This window comes from Oculina patagonica, chromosome 11 (genome assembly GCF_052425735.1).
Source record: "Oculina patagonica isolate OP01 chromosome 11, crgOcupat, whole genome shotgun sequence".
Lineage (NCBI taxonomy): Eukaryota > Metazoa > Cnidaria > Anthozoa > Scleractinia > Oculinidae > Oculina > Oculina patagonica.
Window position 1 is genome coordinate 4947492 of NC_135768.1, and position 20120 is coordinate 4967611.

The 20120-nt window shown below is 36.8% G+C and overlaps 1 protein-coding gene across 1 annotated transcript; it reads left to right on the forward strand.

Moving 5' to 3' along the window:
• The first annotated feature begins 7671 nt into the window (after window positions 1-7671).
• On the forward strand, window positions 7672-19312 carry LOC144630969 (fibroblast growth factor receptor 1-like). The gene is made up of 10 exons (XM_078489321.1): window positions 7672-7740; window positions 8260-8414; window positions 8717-8934; window positions 10179-10363; window positions 11212-11295; window positions 12086-12232; window positions 12767-12981; window positions 16819-16857; window positions 16971-17069; window positions 17152-19312. The coding sequence occupies exons 1-10, from the start codon at window positions 7672-7674 to the stop codon at window positions 17345-17347; spliced, it is 1407 nt and encodes a 468-aa protein (XP_078345447.1). The 3' UTR covers window positions 17348-19312.
• Window positions 19313-20120: the final 808 nt, after the last annotated feature.

Sequence of the window (20120 nt, forward strand, 5' to 3'; positions counted from 1 at the left end):
TCTGTCAGTACGTGACAAGTCAAAACAAACAGTGTACTGTAGTATAAAAAGCTGAATTTATTTTGAAATAAATACGTACACGTCTACACGAGTCAGAGCCGCTAACGAAATGCCGCCCCTCAAAACACGAACTGTGCCACTCCATAGGTGTGCACGGGCTACAGACGTTTAGTTTGTTGGTGGAGGTTGATACTGATTGTTTCAATAATAATAATATAATAATAATAAAATTTTTATAGCGGTAGGTAGGGTAAAATATTATAAAAAAAAAAAAAAAAAAAAAAAAAAAAAAAAAAAAAAAATCCAACAGTAGAAAACTTTCAAGGATAATCGTTAGCAATAGTAAGATTAGTCGAGATGCGTCAGGGCGTATTGAAAGTAATTCGCATGAACTCTGTAGCAGTAGCCCGACGTTGTTCTGTTTGAAACCTTCAAAGTTCGCAATACCTGGACTTCTCCTGCAGCTTTGCTTAGTTTTACATTAATACGTTACGTTATGATTCATACAGTAATTTAGAAATGTATTATTCCATTTTCGCTCGACTTCTCAATACTGAAATTAAATTTGATTAAAATGCACACCGTATGAATAGAAAAGCAGTAAACACCGTTTTTTCGTCATTTCCGGTAATTTGCTCTCACATTCTGATAGCTCGAACTCCCAATAACTCGAACCTTTTTCAATTTCCCTTGAAGGTTCGAGTTATCGGGAGTCGACTTTAGTTAGTTGGTTTGGTAGTTATACTAAATTAATTAATTAATTAATTAGGTAGTAAGCTAGCTAGCCAGTCAGGTAGTTAGCTAGCTAGTTAGTAATTAGTCAGTCAGTCAGTCAGTCAGTCAGTCAGTCAGTCAGTCAGTCAGTCAGTCAGTCAGTCCGTCATTCCGTCAGTCAGTCAGTAGGAAAATAGACGACTTTTGAGGACATTGTGAGCGGAATATTTCAGGAAGAAAGTTCTGCCTCGCAAGTTTTACTCGCGTTTCATTCAGCTTAGACAGTGAACACCGCGCAACAAATCTTGCTGCGTTTTCATACCATCACTTCCTTTTGATTAAACTCAGTGAAACGTCCACATCATCCAGTCGATATAAAATAAGTCATTTGCTCCTTTTAGAGTTGCGGAAAGGCGAGCAGAGACCAATAAAATTAAAATTTAACTGTTCATCTGTTAAACAAGATAGAGGGACAATTTTTTTTGCTTGAACACTAAATTTAACCACTGAAAATCATTACATTCACTGATGAAAAAAAGAGAAATAAAATAGAGCAGTTGGATAATCATCCAACTGCTCAACTGCTGTTGGTAGCGACCCCTAACATTTCTCGGTTTGATGGATTTACTAGTTTCGCTTTAATAGCTAAGGATGTTCCGCTCGCGTGCGCCTTCGCTTTTGGTAATTATAATTTTAACGAAGTCGGCGGACAAGACATATTTTGATTGATTGCTTATTTTGGATTCAGTGACGTATATATCTGAATATTAATTAATCTTCTGCAATTATAACTCGTGATGAGTGATTCCTTTTTTCTTTCTTGCCCACAGTCCAAAATTGTTTCGTTGAACCAATGTTTTCTTTGATCTCTTTCCAAACAAACGTCATTTCCTGGATTTGCTTTACATAGTCAAACACTGCAATTTTGTCAAATACAGTGGAACTTCTTTAATATCGACACCAAAGGGACAGTAAAGAAGGTCTGTATTACAGAGGTAGAGTTAAAAATATAAATTTTGGTTTCAGGGTTGTTATAAGAGTTTCGCACACCCTACAGTTCAGACGTCTACTGAAAAACATTTAAACTCTTATTGCAGCTGGTTTTCTTATATTTCCGATGTCGAGTTCTAGATTAAGGGCGCGTTGAAGATGACAGCTACTTGTCAGAATCCGAACTACAATTGTGTTAATATGTCTTCAGAGGTCGGTTAATTAAACAGTTCACCAAAGAACGGCATTATTAAATATTGTTGATTGATGTCCGTTCAACCAGCGCACTGAAATTAAGAACTCTCTCGCCCAAGTTCAACAGCGAATTGCAGGAAGTTTATTTAAGTTTGGCATAATTTTTCGAGACGGTTGTTTTTCTTCTCAGAGCTACCGCCATGAGCATTTTTCCGCAGAACTTTTCAAAGAAGGAACCATTTTAAACGCAATTTTTTGCTGCGGGTTGATGTTCATCGGAGTTATAATTCTACAGGCTAGGTCGAATGACGGCTTATTGCTGAACAAGACATCGAAAACGAGTAAGTATGATAATCAATAAGATGCCTGTCCAATTTGCAAGAAGCCAAAGATCATATTTCGACCAGAAAAAAGTTAAAATCAAAACCTTGTTCGTTTTAGTTCTTCTTTACCCCCATCGGTAACTCAGAAATCCGCATTTTTCGTTAAAACATTTGGTTTCTGACGAGTGGGTTTCTAACAAGTGAAGTAGTGTGCTTATGCAGTTTTGTCAGTTTCGCTTAGTTGCTTAAATTAAAACATCGAAAGAAAACATCTATGACCGGAGCCCATCTTTACAGGGAGAAAACTCGAAAAGTACACAACGAAGACTACTGACTACATTTTCGGAAAAAAAAATTAAAAAAAATTGGCCATTTATCCCTTTTTAATAAAGTTGACATCGAAGCGAATCAACATGAAGTCAAGCGTTGCCATAGTTACAGCAAGAGATAAATGTTTTGTGATGCCTTCCAATTAGATTAAAAGCATAAACCATAAAATTAAATATACTAAGTAAAACTGCAAGCACTATCATTCTATGGGCACGCACTTGGATTTTAACCACAGATTTAATCTCTTTAGAGCTACCTTTTACAGCTCTGTTTCATAAGTACCCCAATATGCCATACTAAGTCTCCTTGAATGCCATTCCTAAACTATACCACAGTTTTATTCTCAGTCTCTTACTCTCTTAGACGACCTCCAGGGACCCGAGGTACGACCTTAACGTTCCACTATCTTCTAACGAAGTACCAAATTGTGCAAATCATGTTTTTTTTAGGCTCTTGTAGCAATGCGCTTTATTAATCTCGTACCCAGATGTCTACTTACCACGGTAGTACACATCTGGGCAAGTGCGTTCAGTTCGCCAATCTGATTGGTTGATGAAAAGCTTCAGCATTTGCGCGCGGATGATGCAAACTTTGTTTCACACGCGCGCACCGCACGTTAGCTAGTAAGAAAATATTTGGATTCAAAGGCTTTTCTAAAAACATGTTCGTGTTTTGAACGTTACTAATGCGAATAAACTACAGATACAATTTGTAGTTCAAACTTGTCAGTAACACTTCTCCAAGAATTGGATAAGGCTATATGATTTGTAAAACACGAAAACTCGCGTAGATGGTGGTTCTTGTAGCCGAGGACGATGTTGTCAAAATTTAAGCCAGGAAGTTGCTAGAAAAGTGGTGAAGGGGCGAAGAGGAAATTCAGCTGGAGCTCATGCCATCCGCGGCACGAACCACAAGCTGCTTGTACGACTATTTACGACCTGTTCTCTCGACTATATTACTTATGGCTAGCGTGCTGGACTCCGGATCAAGCGGTACGAGTTCGAGCTCTGTATTTTTTTTTATATTCTTGATATCTTTTTATTTACACAGTATAGTATACCATTCTCACTCATTATTTATGCCGCTCATTGTTCGGCGTGGATAAGATATGGGAAAAGATTGTGGCGAAGGCAATGAGCGACTGGGTGAGAAAGCACTATAGCTTTATATTTATATTACGTCGCCGAAGGTTAGGTGGGAGGGCCGAAAATTCGCCCGGACTTTCCGGCTTGCGTACCTCTTTCGAAAGGCCCCGAATCTAGGCAAAGGGATCTTTAAATACGGCGATTGTGCACGTAGTGATTAAGCATTACACAACGCAACTTTCTATAAACAAATAGAGATTACTCCATGGAAAATGCGCGCGTACGATTTTCATTCACGAGTTAAGTAGTATCAGAAAATGAACGAGTGAGCTTAGCGAACGAGTTTATTTTCTGACACAATTCAGCGAGTGAATAAAAATCGTACAAAGCATTTTCCATGGTGTAATTTGTTTATTTTATAGATACTGAGGTTTTTGAAAAGCAAAATCGCTCGACGTTTTATCGGTTACGCGCGTGTTTAGGAAACCCATTCATCTGCCATAAACTAAAATAACTAAAGCATCTGTTTGTCTTTCAAAATCAAAACTTCAATGAAATAACACACGAAATGAGACGTCAGTTTAAACAGTGGTTTTTTCTCTCACAACTTTGACAGAAACAACAACAATAATAATAATTAATGAATTAACTTATATTGCGCAAGTATCAATCAATGATTTTCACCTGCGCATTACAACATTTATTAAAATTAAAATGTCTAAAAAGCCCTAAAGTTAAATGATAAGTGCAAATTCCAACAACTTTTGATAGAAATACTGACTGAGGCCTTGTTTAAAACTTGCAAGTTCGAATTCAGTGTTTTAAATCAGATTAAAACAACGGTAAACGCGGAATAACTCAACGCGAACTCGAGCGAACTTTTACCAAATTAAATCAAGAAAACAGTCTGCAAAAACCAAGGACAAACCTGCAGTGTCTTAGTCATCATCTGAATCAAAACTCGCTACAATCCCTCGGAGTGAAGACGGCTCGTATTCTTGTTCTTCCTTTGTGCGAATTTAGTTAAAGGTTTATTCAACTCCGCAGGAGGAATTTCGACTATCTCGCTTCGTGCTTCTCCTTTTGTTTGAAGAAACGCTGTCAACAAGGCCGTCTTGTTTCGTTTTCTTTATAATGTTTTGATTTTAAATTTCCTGTTCTGCAATATTAAAAGACTCAATGGAGCCGTATAAACTGTAACACAAACCTCGATGTGTTTTCGACGAGAATGAAAATGGCGATACGGTGTTGTTCACTAGTAAGTTTTCATCGTTCGCGTTTGTGATTGGACGAACGACGTTTTTTCACTATTGGCAAATGCATTTCACGTATCATTTAATTTGTACGCAATCGTTTTTTCGTGAGTAAATCTCAGTATCTATGATATAAAATGATATCTCCAATTTTGCTCTGACTATAATAGTGACATTTGGGGTGGTTATGTTAAATCTGATTTTAAGGCCTGGGATGGTTCACAAATTGAGAGAACACATCTACAGTTTTGTAAACGTTATCTTGAAGTTAGTAATAAGGCTTCTAATGTTGCATGTAGAGCTGAACTTGGTCGATTTCCTCTACTTATTGCCATTAATCAAAGAATCCTCAATCACTTTTCATCTCCAAAACAAGCAACCGGATTCTTTTGTTAGACAATCTTTTTTTAATTTCATCAGATCTTCACACCGCTGGTAACAATAGTTTTTACTCTAATCTTATGAAAATATCTGATTATATTAATTTTGGTAATTTTAGTCCTGATTTAGAACACACCGCAAAAGTGACAATGTTTCTACAGTTAATGAAACAGGAATATATATTTCTTATTGGCAACATACTCTACAGCATTCTCAAAAACTAGAAATTTCTAGATCATTTATTTATATAGAAGAAGGAATATGCACTTCCAGTTATCTAGAGTTAACTAGGAGAGTTTCTGATAGGAGAATTTTAAGTAAATTACGTATAAGTAATCATAAACTAATGATCGAACTGGGCAGATATAACAATACGCCTAAAGACAATAGGCTTTGCCCAGTCTGAGAATATTAACTAAATTACGTATTAGTAATAAACTAATGATCGAACTGGGCAGATATTATAACAATGCGCCCAGAGACAATAGCCTTTGCCCAGTCTGTGATTGCAATCAAACTGAAGATGAAATTCACGTGCACTAATCCACAGCCCAAGATGGATATAGATGGCATGATGTGAATGTGTTCTTTCCTTGTGACTTTGAATGTTTTGATGCCCTAGACCTAGTGCGTTTCTTGCTACTCATGTAGAGCCGAGTTAGTCCTTGAATCTGAATCTGAATAAGCTATTTTTTTAATTAATGCATGTCAGATATTTTCCAGTTTTAAATATATTTACCGTTAAAAACGTTAAATGCATGGCCATGCAGTTCTCTTTTCAGACACATTTCTGACACATTTATATTAATTATAAGCTTCCTAATGATATACATCAAAAAATTTTTCGAATCTGATTGGCTTAGAGAAATGCAGTTTTTAAGAAATTCGATGCAGAAATGACGAAATTCAATGCAGAAATGACGAAATTCAGTGCAAAAAAAGAAAAAAACGCGGCATCCTGATTGGTTAATAAACAAAGGCAGCCACAGGGGGCCAATCAAACGCTTCCACGCGATCTGAATGGCGCGAAGTTTGGATCTGCTTCGAGATGCGAGTGAAAAAAATGGCTGGCCTTTTGAGCACAGTAGAGGACCAGAAGACAGCTCTAAATACCATAGCACTGAAAAGCATTGGTTTTTGGTTCTCGTTTTGGAATAACTGGTTTCTTAAGAAGGAAATTGCCGACGAAATCGAAACTTCAAGCCGACTAAGCTTCACGCTTTGCTTGAGCAAATTTATTTAGGCCGAATTCGCCGAATTCAAAAACAAACACATTGGCAAAGATTATGGACCAGATAGCCTCAAAGTAATGACTACATCGCTTGAAAGACACTTTACTTAGAGAACTGTACGGGACAGAGAATTGTCCAAGAAAGTGTTGAAAAGAAAAGCGAAACAGCTTCACTTGGCTGGAGGTCGAGTCGAAAGCGCTCAAGCAAAGCTCGACAAGTACGAAGCGAAGAAAATCCCTGGAAGAGGTAAGACCCAGAATCTTGTATTTAGATAATTCGTTGAACTGTTTAGCCAGAGTTTTCGGCTAAAAAACTTTTAAAACATTGAGAAACCCGGCCTGTACGTTGTTTGGGCTTTGACCTTGTTTTGAATGAACGAGTGTTTTTTTTTTTGCCGAGTTTGAATAAATATTTTTTGTACGAGATTTGCGCTTGTTATTTTCTCGCAATTTTTTCATGAATATTATTCCTCGCGAAGCGAGGCCGAAGGCCGAGCGTAGCGGGGTGTATAATTTTGTCCCTCAAAGGGCTCAGGCGGGATGAAATCTCGTGTGGAGTTTACGGTCATATATATTTGTGAGCTTGGTGTGTGGCGGAAATGACGTCACACGGGACTGAGGGCGGGGGTTCGAATCCGGCTAGGTTTTTTTTTTATTATTATTATTATTTTTTTTTTGTGGGTTCGAATCCTGAGCCTTTCATTTTTATCGTTTTTCTTTTCGAATTAAAATAACACTGATTTTCACATAATACTCCCTCAACGCCTATTCAGGCTATAAACCTTTCATCGCCATTAGGGGCGCGCGGGCGGAGGGTTCGAATCCTCCGGCCGTTCGTTCTTCTTTTTTTTTAATGCCCTCAAATAAATGTCCAAAATGCGACTATCCAATAATTTGTCGATGATTTTGAAAATAGCCTGCGCTTCCCAACGCTTTATAACTCTTTACGAACCAGAAAGAGCCGCCATCTTCAAAGCGGAGTGGACCCTGGGAACGAGGGTGTCGCGGCCATGCCCGTTACTAGGCAACAATAACAAATCACCGGTTAAAACCGGTTATCACCGGTTACGTGGCCTGAGGCTATAATTTATGCCCCCGGCCACTCGCGGGCGCACTCTTTATTGTGCTTTCTGTGGAGGAGCCCGTGACAAAACAAGCTGTGAGAAAATATGTTGAATCTGGCCGCAAATCCTTCAGATTCTACTGGAAATTCAACAGAACAGGACGTACAAGAACAGGTCGGTCGCCAGGGGACAACAAATCATGTTCGAGGGAGATATACCAACGAAACTCCAGATCAACGTGAACGGCGACTTCAAGCTAATCGCGAACGAAACAGAAGGCGAAGACAACAACGCACTTCAGAGCAAAGAGAACAGCTATTAGCTCAAATAATCCACTCCTTATTTATAACACCCCCCCCTTTCTCCAACCCAGAGCTTCGCGAGGCCCTGCGAGTCACGTATTACTAGTTAATAAGTAATCACATGATTTTTCTCGTGCAATTTGGGATAAATAAGCACTCGTAAATTTTTCAAAGACTACAAATTGCACTCGCCCTACGGGCTCGTGCAATTTTGTTAGTCTTTGAAAAATTTACTCGTGCTTATTTATCCCAAATTGCACTCGAAATCATGTGATTACCTATACTAACATGTAACACAATACACTTACTTAGAAGCGATAATCAAATAGTCATTTTCAAAAGCTGCATTCTTGTTCTGTATGGTTTTGTCTTTGCAAACTTTTCGCTGTAGTTAATTTCTTGTTTTAAACAAGTTCAAGATCAGAGTACTGAAAAATCTTCCTTGCCATGGCCATTAATAGCGACGATTCTGGGCGGCTCCCTTTTGGTTCTGCTCTGTTTCAGTGGAGTACTATGGTTTGCTTTTAGACATCTCAGAAAGAGTCGGTGAGTATAAACAATATTAGGTCGACTCTTATAAAACGCGTGTGGTTCAGCTAAGAAATTCATTGAATTGACGTTACATAGCTAGACAGCTTGTAGGACGATTTAAGAGATGAGCGGAAAAAGACGGAAAAAGGCCACTTAATTTCATTGCGACTTCCGGGGATAAGTTTCAAGACATTGAATAACTATGCAGCAGATTTCTATTATTATTCTCGTACAACGTAGCCTAGGAATCTTCTAGAAAATATTCTACTTCAAATATTGACTGACAACTTTAATCAACCATTTCTCATGTGTTTTAGGTCCAATTCTGAACTCTCAGATCCCTTTGAAATCCTGTTTGATGATATTTCCTTGCGCAAGATCATTGGAGAAGGCGCTTTTGGGAAGGTATATAGTGGCGAGCTTCTAAAACGAATAATGGTAGTCGGAAAAGGAAGACAATCTTCAAAGAGAAAGAAAGAAAAGGAACAACAGAAAACGAAAAAGGGTCTGCTTGTTGCCGTGAAAATGTTGCGAAGTAAGATTTGACTGTTCATATCTGCTTTAAATCCCTGACCTATGATATACAGTAAAAACCCGCGAGTAAGAACCTGCATTTTTCCAAAGTTAGCCAAGAAAGGTTCTTACATAAATGATTATAAGCACAAATATAGGCTATTCTTATTTTCCTAAGAAAAAATTACATTGTTATTTTCTCCTGATTGTTGCTAATAGAATTTTTAGTGGTATTCTGCCTATTCCTTATATGAAATTTCTATACCATTTTTAATTTTTTTTATTGATAAGATTGTATTAATAATAATACTTTATGACTTTCAACATTGGCATTGGAGTGATAAGGCTCCTACATGTCTCCAAAGATGATCGAGAATATTGAATTATCTTATTTCCCTAAAAGTAAACATTTTTAATCGATTTTTAGAAAATGAGAACCTGTTTCCAAATTTTAGGCTTAAGAGGTAGGGTCTTATATTGAGAGCCTTTAACAGGCAAATTTTAGCTTAACAGGTTCTTAAAAATTAGGTTCTTACTCGCGTTGTTTTACTGTAACTGCTATGCCATTACATAACCATATAACCATATTATAGTTAACAATTTTTCCGCGAGCGCGCGTTGGATATGAGATGGTAGATAGCCAACTCGGCGCTACGCGCCTCGTTGGCTATAACGATCTCATATCCAAAAAGCACGAGTAGTTTATTTGTTTTATTAAAAAGGCCCAAAGAATTGCAGTATTTGAGCTCCCCAGCTGTTTTCGTTGACGCGTATTGGCTACCATATTTGTGTCAATGGTATATGAGCTCATATACCATTGCCTATTAACCAATTAAACGCAGGAATTGCAATATACCATTGTTTGTTTTTAATAATAATAATGATTGAGATTAGGTTATTGATACAGAACCTATATAGCGCCATTTCCAAGTGCTCAATGGCGTTTTACTATGTATTAGAGTAAATGTAATACAAAGAAAGAAAATCATAAACTAAGAATGAAATACATTTCACTTAATGACAAAATTTTCTATGTTTATAAAAATATATTACTTTAAGCTTAAAGCTTAACCTACAATTAGCTACAATTAGCTTATAACTGAAGAGTTAACAAAAAATAGTCAAATTTCTGAAAATTAATTGTTACATAAGCTTAGAAATCTAAGCTTTTAGGTAGGAGGTCAGGTTACATTTAATCACTTTAATAATTATACCACGTTTATAGTTAGTAATTAACATTGTTAAACAAATGTTTTAATTTACTAGATGCCGCCACAGAAGAACAAAAGCAGGAATTCCTAGAGGAAATAGAACTCATGAAACAAATCGGATATCACCGGAATATATTGAATTTTACCGCCTGCTGTACTATGGCAACTCCCATGTTCCTAGTGGTCGAGTTTGCTAAGTACGGTGACTTACTGCAATACCTCAGGAAACGAAGAGAGCAGGTAGGGTATTAATAAATCAGAAATTATGTACAGTAGACCGCATCGGAAAAACCCACTAAATCGCTAAAAGTAGCCGTTTTGAGCTACAAGGACAACTAGGCACAACAAATGAGGTAACTTTACGTTTATTCTGAACATAAATGTGAATATTACTCGCTATAGTTCATGCTTATAGGAACGTTTGAACCCCGGGGGGGGACTCCCATATTAAAGGGACGGGGATGCTCGTCGGAAATTTGTAAAAGAACCCCTAAAAGAGACCAATCTGGGCGTGGCTAAAGCTATTTTAAACCCCTAAAAGATACCAAAATTCGGAAAAAAAAACTCATATTTGTTGTTTTCTTCGTGTGCGACCCTAAACGAGACCCTGACAGCTAAAAATATTGCCATTTTCCCCAGAACACCCTAAGCGAGACCCAAAGTCCGAAATTTATACCCCTAAGCGAGACGATGAGCATCCCCGTCACTTTCATATGGGAGTCCCCCCCCCCGGGGTTTGAACGTTTCCCCATACATTCCTTTATAATTATGAAACATCAACATTCGCTCCATTGGGCCCTTGTGGTGAAAAATGAAACCATGACGTGCAGGCATGATAAGGAATGTGTTTGCCATTTCCATATCTCACATAATACCCCTTGCTCCCCCCCACCCTCCCTAAAAAATATATATTGAAAAAGACACTTTGCTTAAGTGTTGTTTTAAATATCCCTTGGGACGACAGTATGTCCTAGAAGAAAATTGAAAACAATGCTTATGCAAAATTTGGTGGTAAACATGGTGTATTGTGGAAGAAATGAAAGTGGCAAATTTGTACAACATCTTACATATTTGCCTTAATTTTTTAGATCAAACAGGTTGCTGAAGAAACAGGAGAAGCCACCACAACATATCAAAACATAGGGATCATGAATGAATCCGGCTTAAACGACGTAAAGTACACTTTTAAGTCTGTTCTCATTGGGGTTCCGCCTTAACATCTTAAGGCGTACATTTACTTCCAGCATATGCCCGTTGAAATTTTTTATTGTTTTCGAGCTAAAAAACAATAAAAAATTCCAACGGGCAAATGCGACGGCTATACGGGTTTGTTGCAAATAAATCCAACCTTATTTCCAAAGAGATATTAACGCCTTAATTAAACATATTGTAAAGTAGACACGAGGCAGGCAAGAATCAAGAAGATCGCGAACTCTGGAATATTTACCATCAAATTTTCAGAACTCATATTGAATGAAAAAGATCGCAGGCAGTAAGGAGAATTTGAATATTAAATATTCAAGCCTTTCTACAAAATTGGTCGAGTACTCATGTATTACATGTGGAGAAGTTCAAACTAGATGGTTTTTTTCTTTCTTCGATCTTCACGATGTCCACTGGAAACTACATAATTGGTAAATCTTAGATTTTGCAGCATCCGCAAAACCTGTACCTGTCTGTGATTGCTTCCATCAACAGCTTCCAAAAAACAGTTTTAGCTGTAATTATTTTCTCTAAAACTTTCACTGAAAGATTAACGATAGGTACAGAAGACGGCAAAAGTCTGGATTTAAAAGTCAGGAAGTTATTAACCAATGTACCTTTTGGCGTCCTTTGTGCCCACCGTGTTAGCAAGAAGAGTACAATTTAAAAATATGACAGTTAATTAATAAACTTATTAATAAAATTGTTTAATTAAAAATTAATTAATTAATAAAATAAAATTAATTTGTGTTTTTCCAGTGCGCTGATGACACGAATAGATGTACAACCGGGGATGAGATTGGACGAGAAAGAAATGAGATGACAAATACTGATAAGTTACACGACGATGATACACTCAGAACCGCTGACCTGTCGTCTTTTGCATGGCAGATAGCGAAGGGAATGGTAGGAGCTGGATTATCTTTATAATGTAGAGATTTTCGGTTAAGTGTGATACCAAAACCAAAGTAATCACTCTGGCCCATCACGTAGGGCACAGGCAATCCAGTTTTTTCAATCAAAACTCGAAGAAAACGGAAAAAGGAAGAAAGAAGAAGAAAAAAAAAAATGAAAAAATCGTGTTTTTATTACAGGAAACGTCTAAACTGGCAAAGTTACGTCGGCGCCGAGTCGCGATTGCTGGACATTTCGGTGGTAAACGCGAATCGGAAGTAAAATTTATTTCCGGTCTCCGATGCCACCTAGGGCATGCTATACAACTAAGGGCCGGAGGCTGATTCCTTTCCCCTACTTCTATACGCGGCGGATAATGGAATGGAAGAAATTAAAACACGGAGACCTTCCCTGCTCTGGCTTCTTCTTTGCGTCTTACGATTTCCTTATTAGATACCGTGTTTGGAGACGGAATCAGAGAACTGAGTGTTTTCTCTATAAGTACGTACATTCTTGAAATGTTACATAATTTTTTTTTAATTTTAGGAGTTCTTGTCACGGAAAGGATTCGTTCACCGTGACTTAGCGGCGAGAAATGTTCTTGTGTGTGAGGGCAAGTTAGTAAAGATAGCTGACTTTGGTCTGTCACGTTACGTGTACACCCAAAAAGCTTACCATGCTACTAATAACAGAAAACTGCCAATCAAATGGATGTCACCAGAAGCCATTCATGACCAAGTGTTCACGGCAGAGAGCGACGTGTAAGCCTTAAATATCACGTAAGCGGAGTCGGCGAGCTTTTCAATCAGCGGTTTTAGTCAAATCTGTGTTAACCGCTGAACGAGAAGCCTGCCGATTCAGGTCTCTCAATTTTAAAATTTTAAAATAACCGTTATCATTCATTTTCTTTTTAAACTGGCTGGACTGTGTGCGATCTTTTTCCTTTTATTCCCAATAAGCTCTGATCGTAGAGTTTTTCTGGACAAAAAGGAAAAGAAATATATGTTTACTGTCCAAAGTTCAATAAAGATGAAATAATTTGGAAGCTGTAAGGTGCTGACTACGTTAAAAAGGTTGTCAAACAAATATAATATTATTCCGGATATAGAGTCTAACTGATTCTGAGCTTTGGTTTATTTTGTGCTCAAGGTGCTTTTAACTTGGACACTTATTTTTTTTGTTGTGTTCCCCTTGGGGCTGTCTACTAATTGCTGTAAATAGTGATGATGATGATGATGATGATAATGATGATGATGAGGACGACGATGATGATGATGATGATGATGATGATAATGATGATAATGATGACGATGATGATGATGATGATGATGATGATGATAATGATGATAATGATGACGTTGATGATGATGATGATGATGATGATGATGACGATAATGATGATAATGATGGTGGTGATGATAATGATGATGGTGATGATGATGATAATGATGATAATGATAATAATGATGATGATGGCATTCCTGCTAATTAATCGGGCGTGGCCGATTTATAGTTTACCCTTTGGTCGTCCTAGACGATAGTCTCCTGTCGGCTAAAAATGACGGGGATAGCCTGGGCCAATCGGTTTCATTTCAGTTTTGACAGTAAATCGTTGTAGTAACACTGGGTCGACTTTTGGGCTAATCTGCAATCTGGTTCTCTTCTTTGCTTCGGCGGGAGGACAGAGAAAAAAGCTTAAGGGGTAAAGTACTAATAATCACCATTGTGAAACTGTAGTTGCTTTGACAAGTTGAAGCTATTTTTGTAAATAAAAGGGGTAACGTCATTCATGTCACGCAATGTTTTTGTGCGAAACTTTGAAACTAGACGCTTTGCTGGTTTTTACAAATAGCAGTGTGATCTGGCGGTACATTTTTTTGAGGCGGACTCCACTTTAAAACTATTTTTTATATATTTAGCAAGAAGTATGTCGATTTTCATTTCCGCACAGTTGGGCGTCAAAGTCGCCTGTCACAAAGAGTAGAATGTTTGCACAACATGTTTTGGATATATTTTAGATTTGACTAGTGACGTTAGTAAGACACTTCTCAAGACGTCAGCAAAATATTGGCAATGTACAGTATTGGTGTGAACTTGAATGGAATTTTTTACGAGATCAGTAAAGCTATCGAATGAAAAGATGACTTGAAAATGAAAACTTCGAATAATTATAATTAAATACCAATTGAATTTTAGATCAGAAATTCCGGAAGTGACATCTGTGTTCAAAATAGGAATTTTTGTACAACTTAAAGTTCCGAAAAAAAGACCACATGTTTTGTAAAAATCACAGACAAACATGATCAGGAAAACAAAACAGGCCAATGGGTTTTATTCACGAAAATACAACTTTCTTAAGAAAGAGTTTGTAAACAAGACAATGGAATCGAATTACATTTCACACGAAAATTGCATACATTTGAACTTGCAAAAAAGAAGTATCTCTGCAGAGACATAATAGCGAGACCTTGCATTAATAATTATTGTATTCTGATCTGATTGTTATTTTGTATGCATTAACTATTTGAAAGTGGTTCTCATCGATGAAAACAAAACGGTTTTTCATTCACTGCTTGAAGTATTTATAGACGTGAAAACATTCGCTTAATCAAATTACATTCTGCACGAAATATTTTGTATCCATTTGTCCCGAAACTTTGGGGAAATTGAAATCTTTGTTGGACAGTACTGCATAAAAGCAGTTCATAGAATTGAATAAAAAGATAAGAACCATATTGATAAAGGAAATTTTAAAACTTTATTTTGACTCATTTTGACGAAATTCAGGATTTTCAAAGACTGCCAGTAAACGGCTGTATCTTGTCTGTCTCTAACGATTTTGCTACGGTTTCGAACGAGCTAATTTTTCAACATGATATCATCGTAGCGGGCAGAAGTCGGTTCGGTCTGAATTTTTCAATACGGTATACAAGTTACAGGTCAATATACAGGCCCTCTGTACAGTAAAAAACGTTTTGGGAACAAACCATTGTGAACTCATTTTCTATGTTGATCAGTAAAATCCTTAGTACGACATGGGGTTTGTTATCAAGTTCGTTAGTACGTTAATACTGCAAGGTGTATAACCTCAGAGAATTATTATCAAGTGTGTTTTGTTTTATTAGCGGTTTATACTCTAAGGTCTTGGTATGGGAGATCAAAAGTAAGGCAAATTTCTGTTATTATCTGATTGCTTGGCACAGATTAGTACGATACTGAATTGGTTAGGAAATGTAAACAAACATTAAATTGAATGAGAGTAGAAAGGGAGGGACAGGTGGGGGTGAAAGGCTAAGGAGATGGAAAGGGAGGGAGAATTAAAATCCATGCTTGGTTATATCACGCAACCCTTTGACTTCTGTTGTTTTCTCACAAGAACAAAACTTAAGGTGGGGTTCTACCTGAATTTGAATGGAACTTTAAGAGATTTAAAGAAGGGATTGAAGAAAAGAATGGAAACACCACCAAACAGTTGACCCCCTCGCAAGAGCACTCCGGGTTGTCAGGAGACTGTTTGGTGTCCGTCCACCAATTTTTAACTTCAAATTCAAATTTTAAAATCACATTAAATCTCCAATATTTCTTATTTGTCTAAATTTTACTAATCCTTTGAGAAAAACTATCGCCTCTCAGACATCCCCCAAAATCGTCCAAAAATTAACAAAATACTGCAAAACAAATATATATGGGATAAGTAAAGCTTTTTTGGATTCCTTGAAACGCGGCTGAAATGGTTTTCAGTGTTTTCCAGCCCTTATACTTTGGGTCAGTACTACTATTCTTCACCAGTTGCTATTACAGTAATGGTATGAAACAAATACCTAATCATTGGTCAATAAGTTGTGATCATTTTCTTGACAATAGTAACCTGATTAGGAGTTGTATACTGTTCCATTAAAGTGTAAGGGCTGGAAAATACTGAAATGCGTCAGCCACCTAAAGCGTTGGAAAAATTGGTCTTCAGGTAAAAACCCCGCCTTTATTAAGTATTGTTAAAAGGCTGCACTTTGCTAAGTGTTACAAATTTATATTTTCTAGACGTCTAGTTCAATCGTTTATTTGTATTGTGCGAAATATATTTTTATAAATTAAGACCATTATGTCATTAAGTAATAATGCAATCTTGAAAACATTCCAGATTTTCATTATTAAATAGAAACACGAAAATTACAAATTTGGGAAAACAAGCCTGTCAAAATGACGTTGCCATGGTGATTTCAAGTTACTGGCACCAATAACTAATCCTACCAAATTATTGCAAGATAAATTTTAGATAAACGCGCAAAGTTTGGCAGCGTTTGGTTGAATCTTGAAAAAGTTATAAGCGTCCAAAGTCAGCGCGGGCCTCAAAAGCCCCCCCCCCCGGCCTGAATAGGTTTAAGTGACTGTTTTTCCAGTGATTTTACTGTACTGTACCCTGCCGTTCAAGTCAAAACAGATAGCTAATTATTAAGCGCCCGATTTTAAGCTTCTCAAGCTTCTAAAGCTTCTTGTTTTGGACATTAAACTATCTATTAAACAGATTTCAGTGTTTTAAATTTCAAATATTTGACATAAAAACTACTACAGTCAGCGTATTGTGTTAATTGTTTTGTTAGATGGGCGTATGGTATTCTTCTCTGGGAGATTTCAACAGTGTGAGTAACAATTCCTAACAATTCGCTTTTCACCCCGTAAAACGACAGTCAAGGGCCACAATGTAAGTATATCTTCACTTCACTTGCTGATATCTTCCTTTTTTCTTTTTGCAAGGTGGGACGCCATATCCTACCATAAGTAACCAAAGACTTTTGAGGGTTCTGAAAACTGGATACAGAATGGAAAAACCGCAGATCTGCTCTGATGAAATGTAAACAAGCCTCTCTTTTCTCATTTTTATTGATCATTTTGTCGGAGTTGTAACTGACACCTGTCACTCACCATTTCCCCAGGTATGAATTGATGCAGCAGTGTTGGAAAGAAAGACCCGCCGAAAGACCCTCATTCACCTTCATCCTGGAACAACTAGAACGGATGATGTTACGTCATTGTCCTTATTTGGATATAGTTGATGCAAACTATACTTACGCTCCTTGTTGTGACAGTGAGAGTGACGAAGAAACAAAACAGGAAAACACTGCTTTGTAACTTGGATGTTAAACGATTTTCTTTAAATGTTTCCAAATGTTAAGCAAGTTTAAAACCTCCTTAGCATTGCGATCCTCCTTAGGATTGACAGAAATATCTAAATGAAACTTAGCTAAGATTCTCCTAAAAGAGAAGATTCGAGGGCAACATCTCGGACACATTTGATTGCCTTTTTTGGTATTTGGTATTTGTTATTCCTCCACTTCATAATACATTACGTTACAATACCTTATGACTAGTACAATACATTAAGAAGTAGAGAAGAGCAAGGATATAGTGAAAATAATAAAAAGAAAATAAATACAAGAGGGGAAACGAGGAAACACAAAAGTTACAAAGTTCGTTGTGGCAGCGATTAGCACTGAGGAAAATAATATTGGTAAAGTGCGCTTTTAAATAGTGTTCTATAATAGGCCTTTTACAAATAGATATATGAATGTTATTCCCGTAGTAGCATCCAATGCAATGATTGTTGGACAAAAGTTTCCAATATTTATTCTGAAAGAACTCCTAAGGCCGATTTAAGTGCTGTAAGGATGTCCTTGCTCAGATACAAGGGACAGGTGAAATTAGACGATTGCGGTCGTTTCGCCTACGAGTTGTTTCGCTAACGACCAGTTCGCTAACGAGTTAGGTCGTTTCGCCTACGTCTAAAGTCGTTTCGCTTTTTATCTATAATATGATTATAAAAGAACTGAAAAAAATTATAAGATCCCTTTGATGTCTGTCGATCTTTGTTATATGTCATCATACATGACAGTTATCTTGTGGTAATATATTTAACATTTTGCCTTATGAGGAAGCGCACTGAAAGAACCTTGTTCGACATCTCCCATTTGCTACACGAGATGACTCTGTATTTACTTTAATTTTAATTCTTTTATAGCTATTAATAGCTAGTTTGTCGTAAAAAAATGTTGTGGTTATTCATCATGGTAGAGTACAATAATAAAGTATTATTTCGGTTGTCTCACGACGTAGTCACGTGTGATGGAGATCGCGACGTTTCGACTGCATACTGCTAGTCTTCATCAGGCGATAAGGTCGACTGGTTATGCGTTAGCTTATAAAGCACACGGCTGCGCTGTGATTGGTTGGTTTTCAACAGCTGTGATTGGTGCATTTCGTTCCCCAATTTTTTTTGCATGCATCGAATAAGTATTACTAAACTGCGATTAGGAATACATTTCCTACGCATACAAAATAAAAAATATGAAAATCCAGGAGCATCCATATCCGTTAAAGAACGGAAGTGTTTGGTTTGTAAGGAAAACCACATAGATTACGAACAACATTTTGTAATGAAATGCAAAGGGTATGATGATGTTAGAAAAGTGCTTCTTTCCATCGTGTCACAAACTGATCCTCGCTTTGTCAATTTAACTGATCATGAAAAAATAATAAAGTCAATGAACCTTCTTAAATTAGACCGGTAATAACGCTACCTCTAGAACTAAATATATCTATTTCATGTTTCTAAAAAGAAAATAAATTTAAAATTGAAAGTTAAATCAATCAATAGTTACATAATTAAAAGTTCAATTGTTACCGTAAAAGTCTGCATTGTAATTTCATTGTTTGTTATTAAGTCATCGTTAAGTAATTCGTTACCATAGTTGCTATAAAACCTTTATTGTAACTAGACCAATATCTCCCTTTGGAGTGTAAGGCACAATAAAGATATACTGTTACTGTTACTGTCAGTCAGTCAGTCAGTCAGTCAGTCAGTCAGTCAGTCAGTCAGTCAGTCATTGAGTCAGTCATTGAGTCAGTCATTGAGTCAGTCATGATCAGTTAGTTTTTTAGTTAGTTTTATTTATCGTTGTATGTATGGCCGAAGAAATAACTATCGTGTTTAAATAAAGTTTAGTTTAAATTGCAAAGAGAACTTTTCAATTAGACTGATTCTAATCTAAAATGTTTGCCAACGTGACATAGAAGCTCCTTCGTTACTCGGCGTGTACGTGTATCGAAGATCGAATTGGAATTTTGAGTGTTAGTTTCAGGTGGAAAGGGGCTGGATAATTATAGCAGACAAGGTGCTACGCGCCTCGCTGTTTATCTACCTTCACATATCCAACGTACGCTCGAGGAATAATTGTCCACTTTTGGGCTTTACCACGATGGGGGAAATAGGCCGTAATGACTATACATCATCGGAGAATAACTACGGGATTTAGATTGACGAGAGATGAAAACGTTAGTTGACTTAATTGCTAGTTAATTGTTAGTTAAAATTGCTTGATCGGGAAACCATTGACGATTGTGGTCGGTTCCTTGTCAAATGAAACCTGTTCCAGGCGTTCTCCATTCAGTTACACTCTTTTTTTATATATTTATAAGAATATTGTTTTTCCGGCCCAGGCTGAATATTCTTATTTTTTCTTTCGATTTTATGATGGAACTTGTAAATTATAGCGTATGGCATTTCCAATTTAGAATGTTTTGGGGTATTAATAACAAGTGTTTGGTGTATAACGTTTTGCAGAAATAGGCCCGAAATAGCATTAAACATACGGCTAGAGCTGCTTTTGTTTTTTTTTTAGTTGATTTTGTTATTTAGAGAAAGAAAGAATTTCATACGGTTTAGCTAAAAACATATAGTTGTTTTGTATTTACACATTTTCATGAACACACAGAAGTATGTTCTTTTCAAAATCTCAGCCTCGGGTATATTCATAAAATATTCTTAAAATTTCGCAAATTTCAGCCTCGATATTCGTATAAAATATATTCTTCTAGAAAATCAAAGTGGCTATAAATCACTATACTT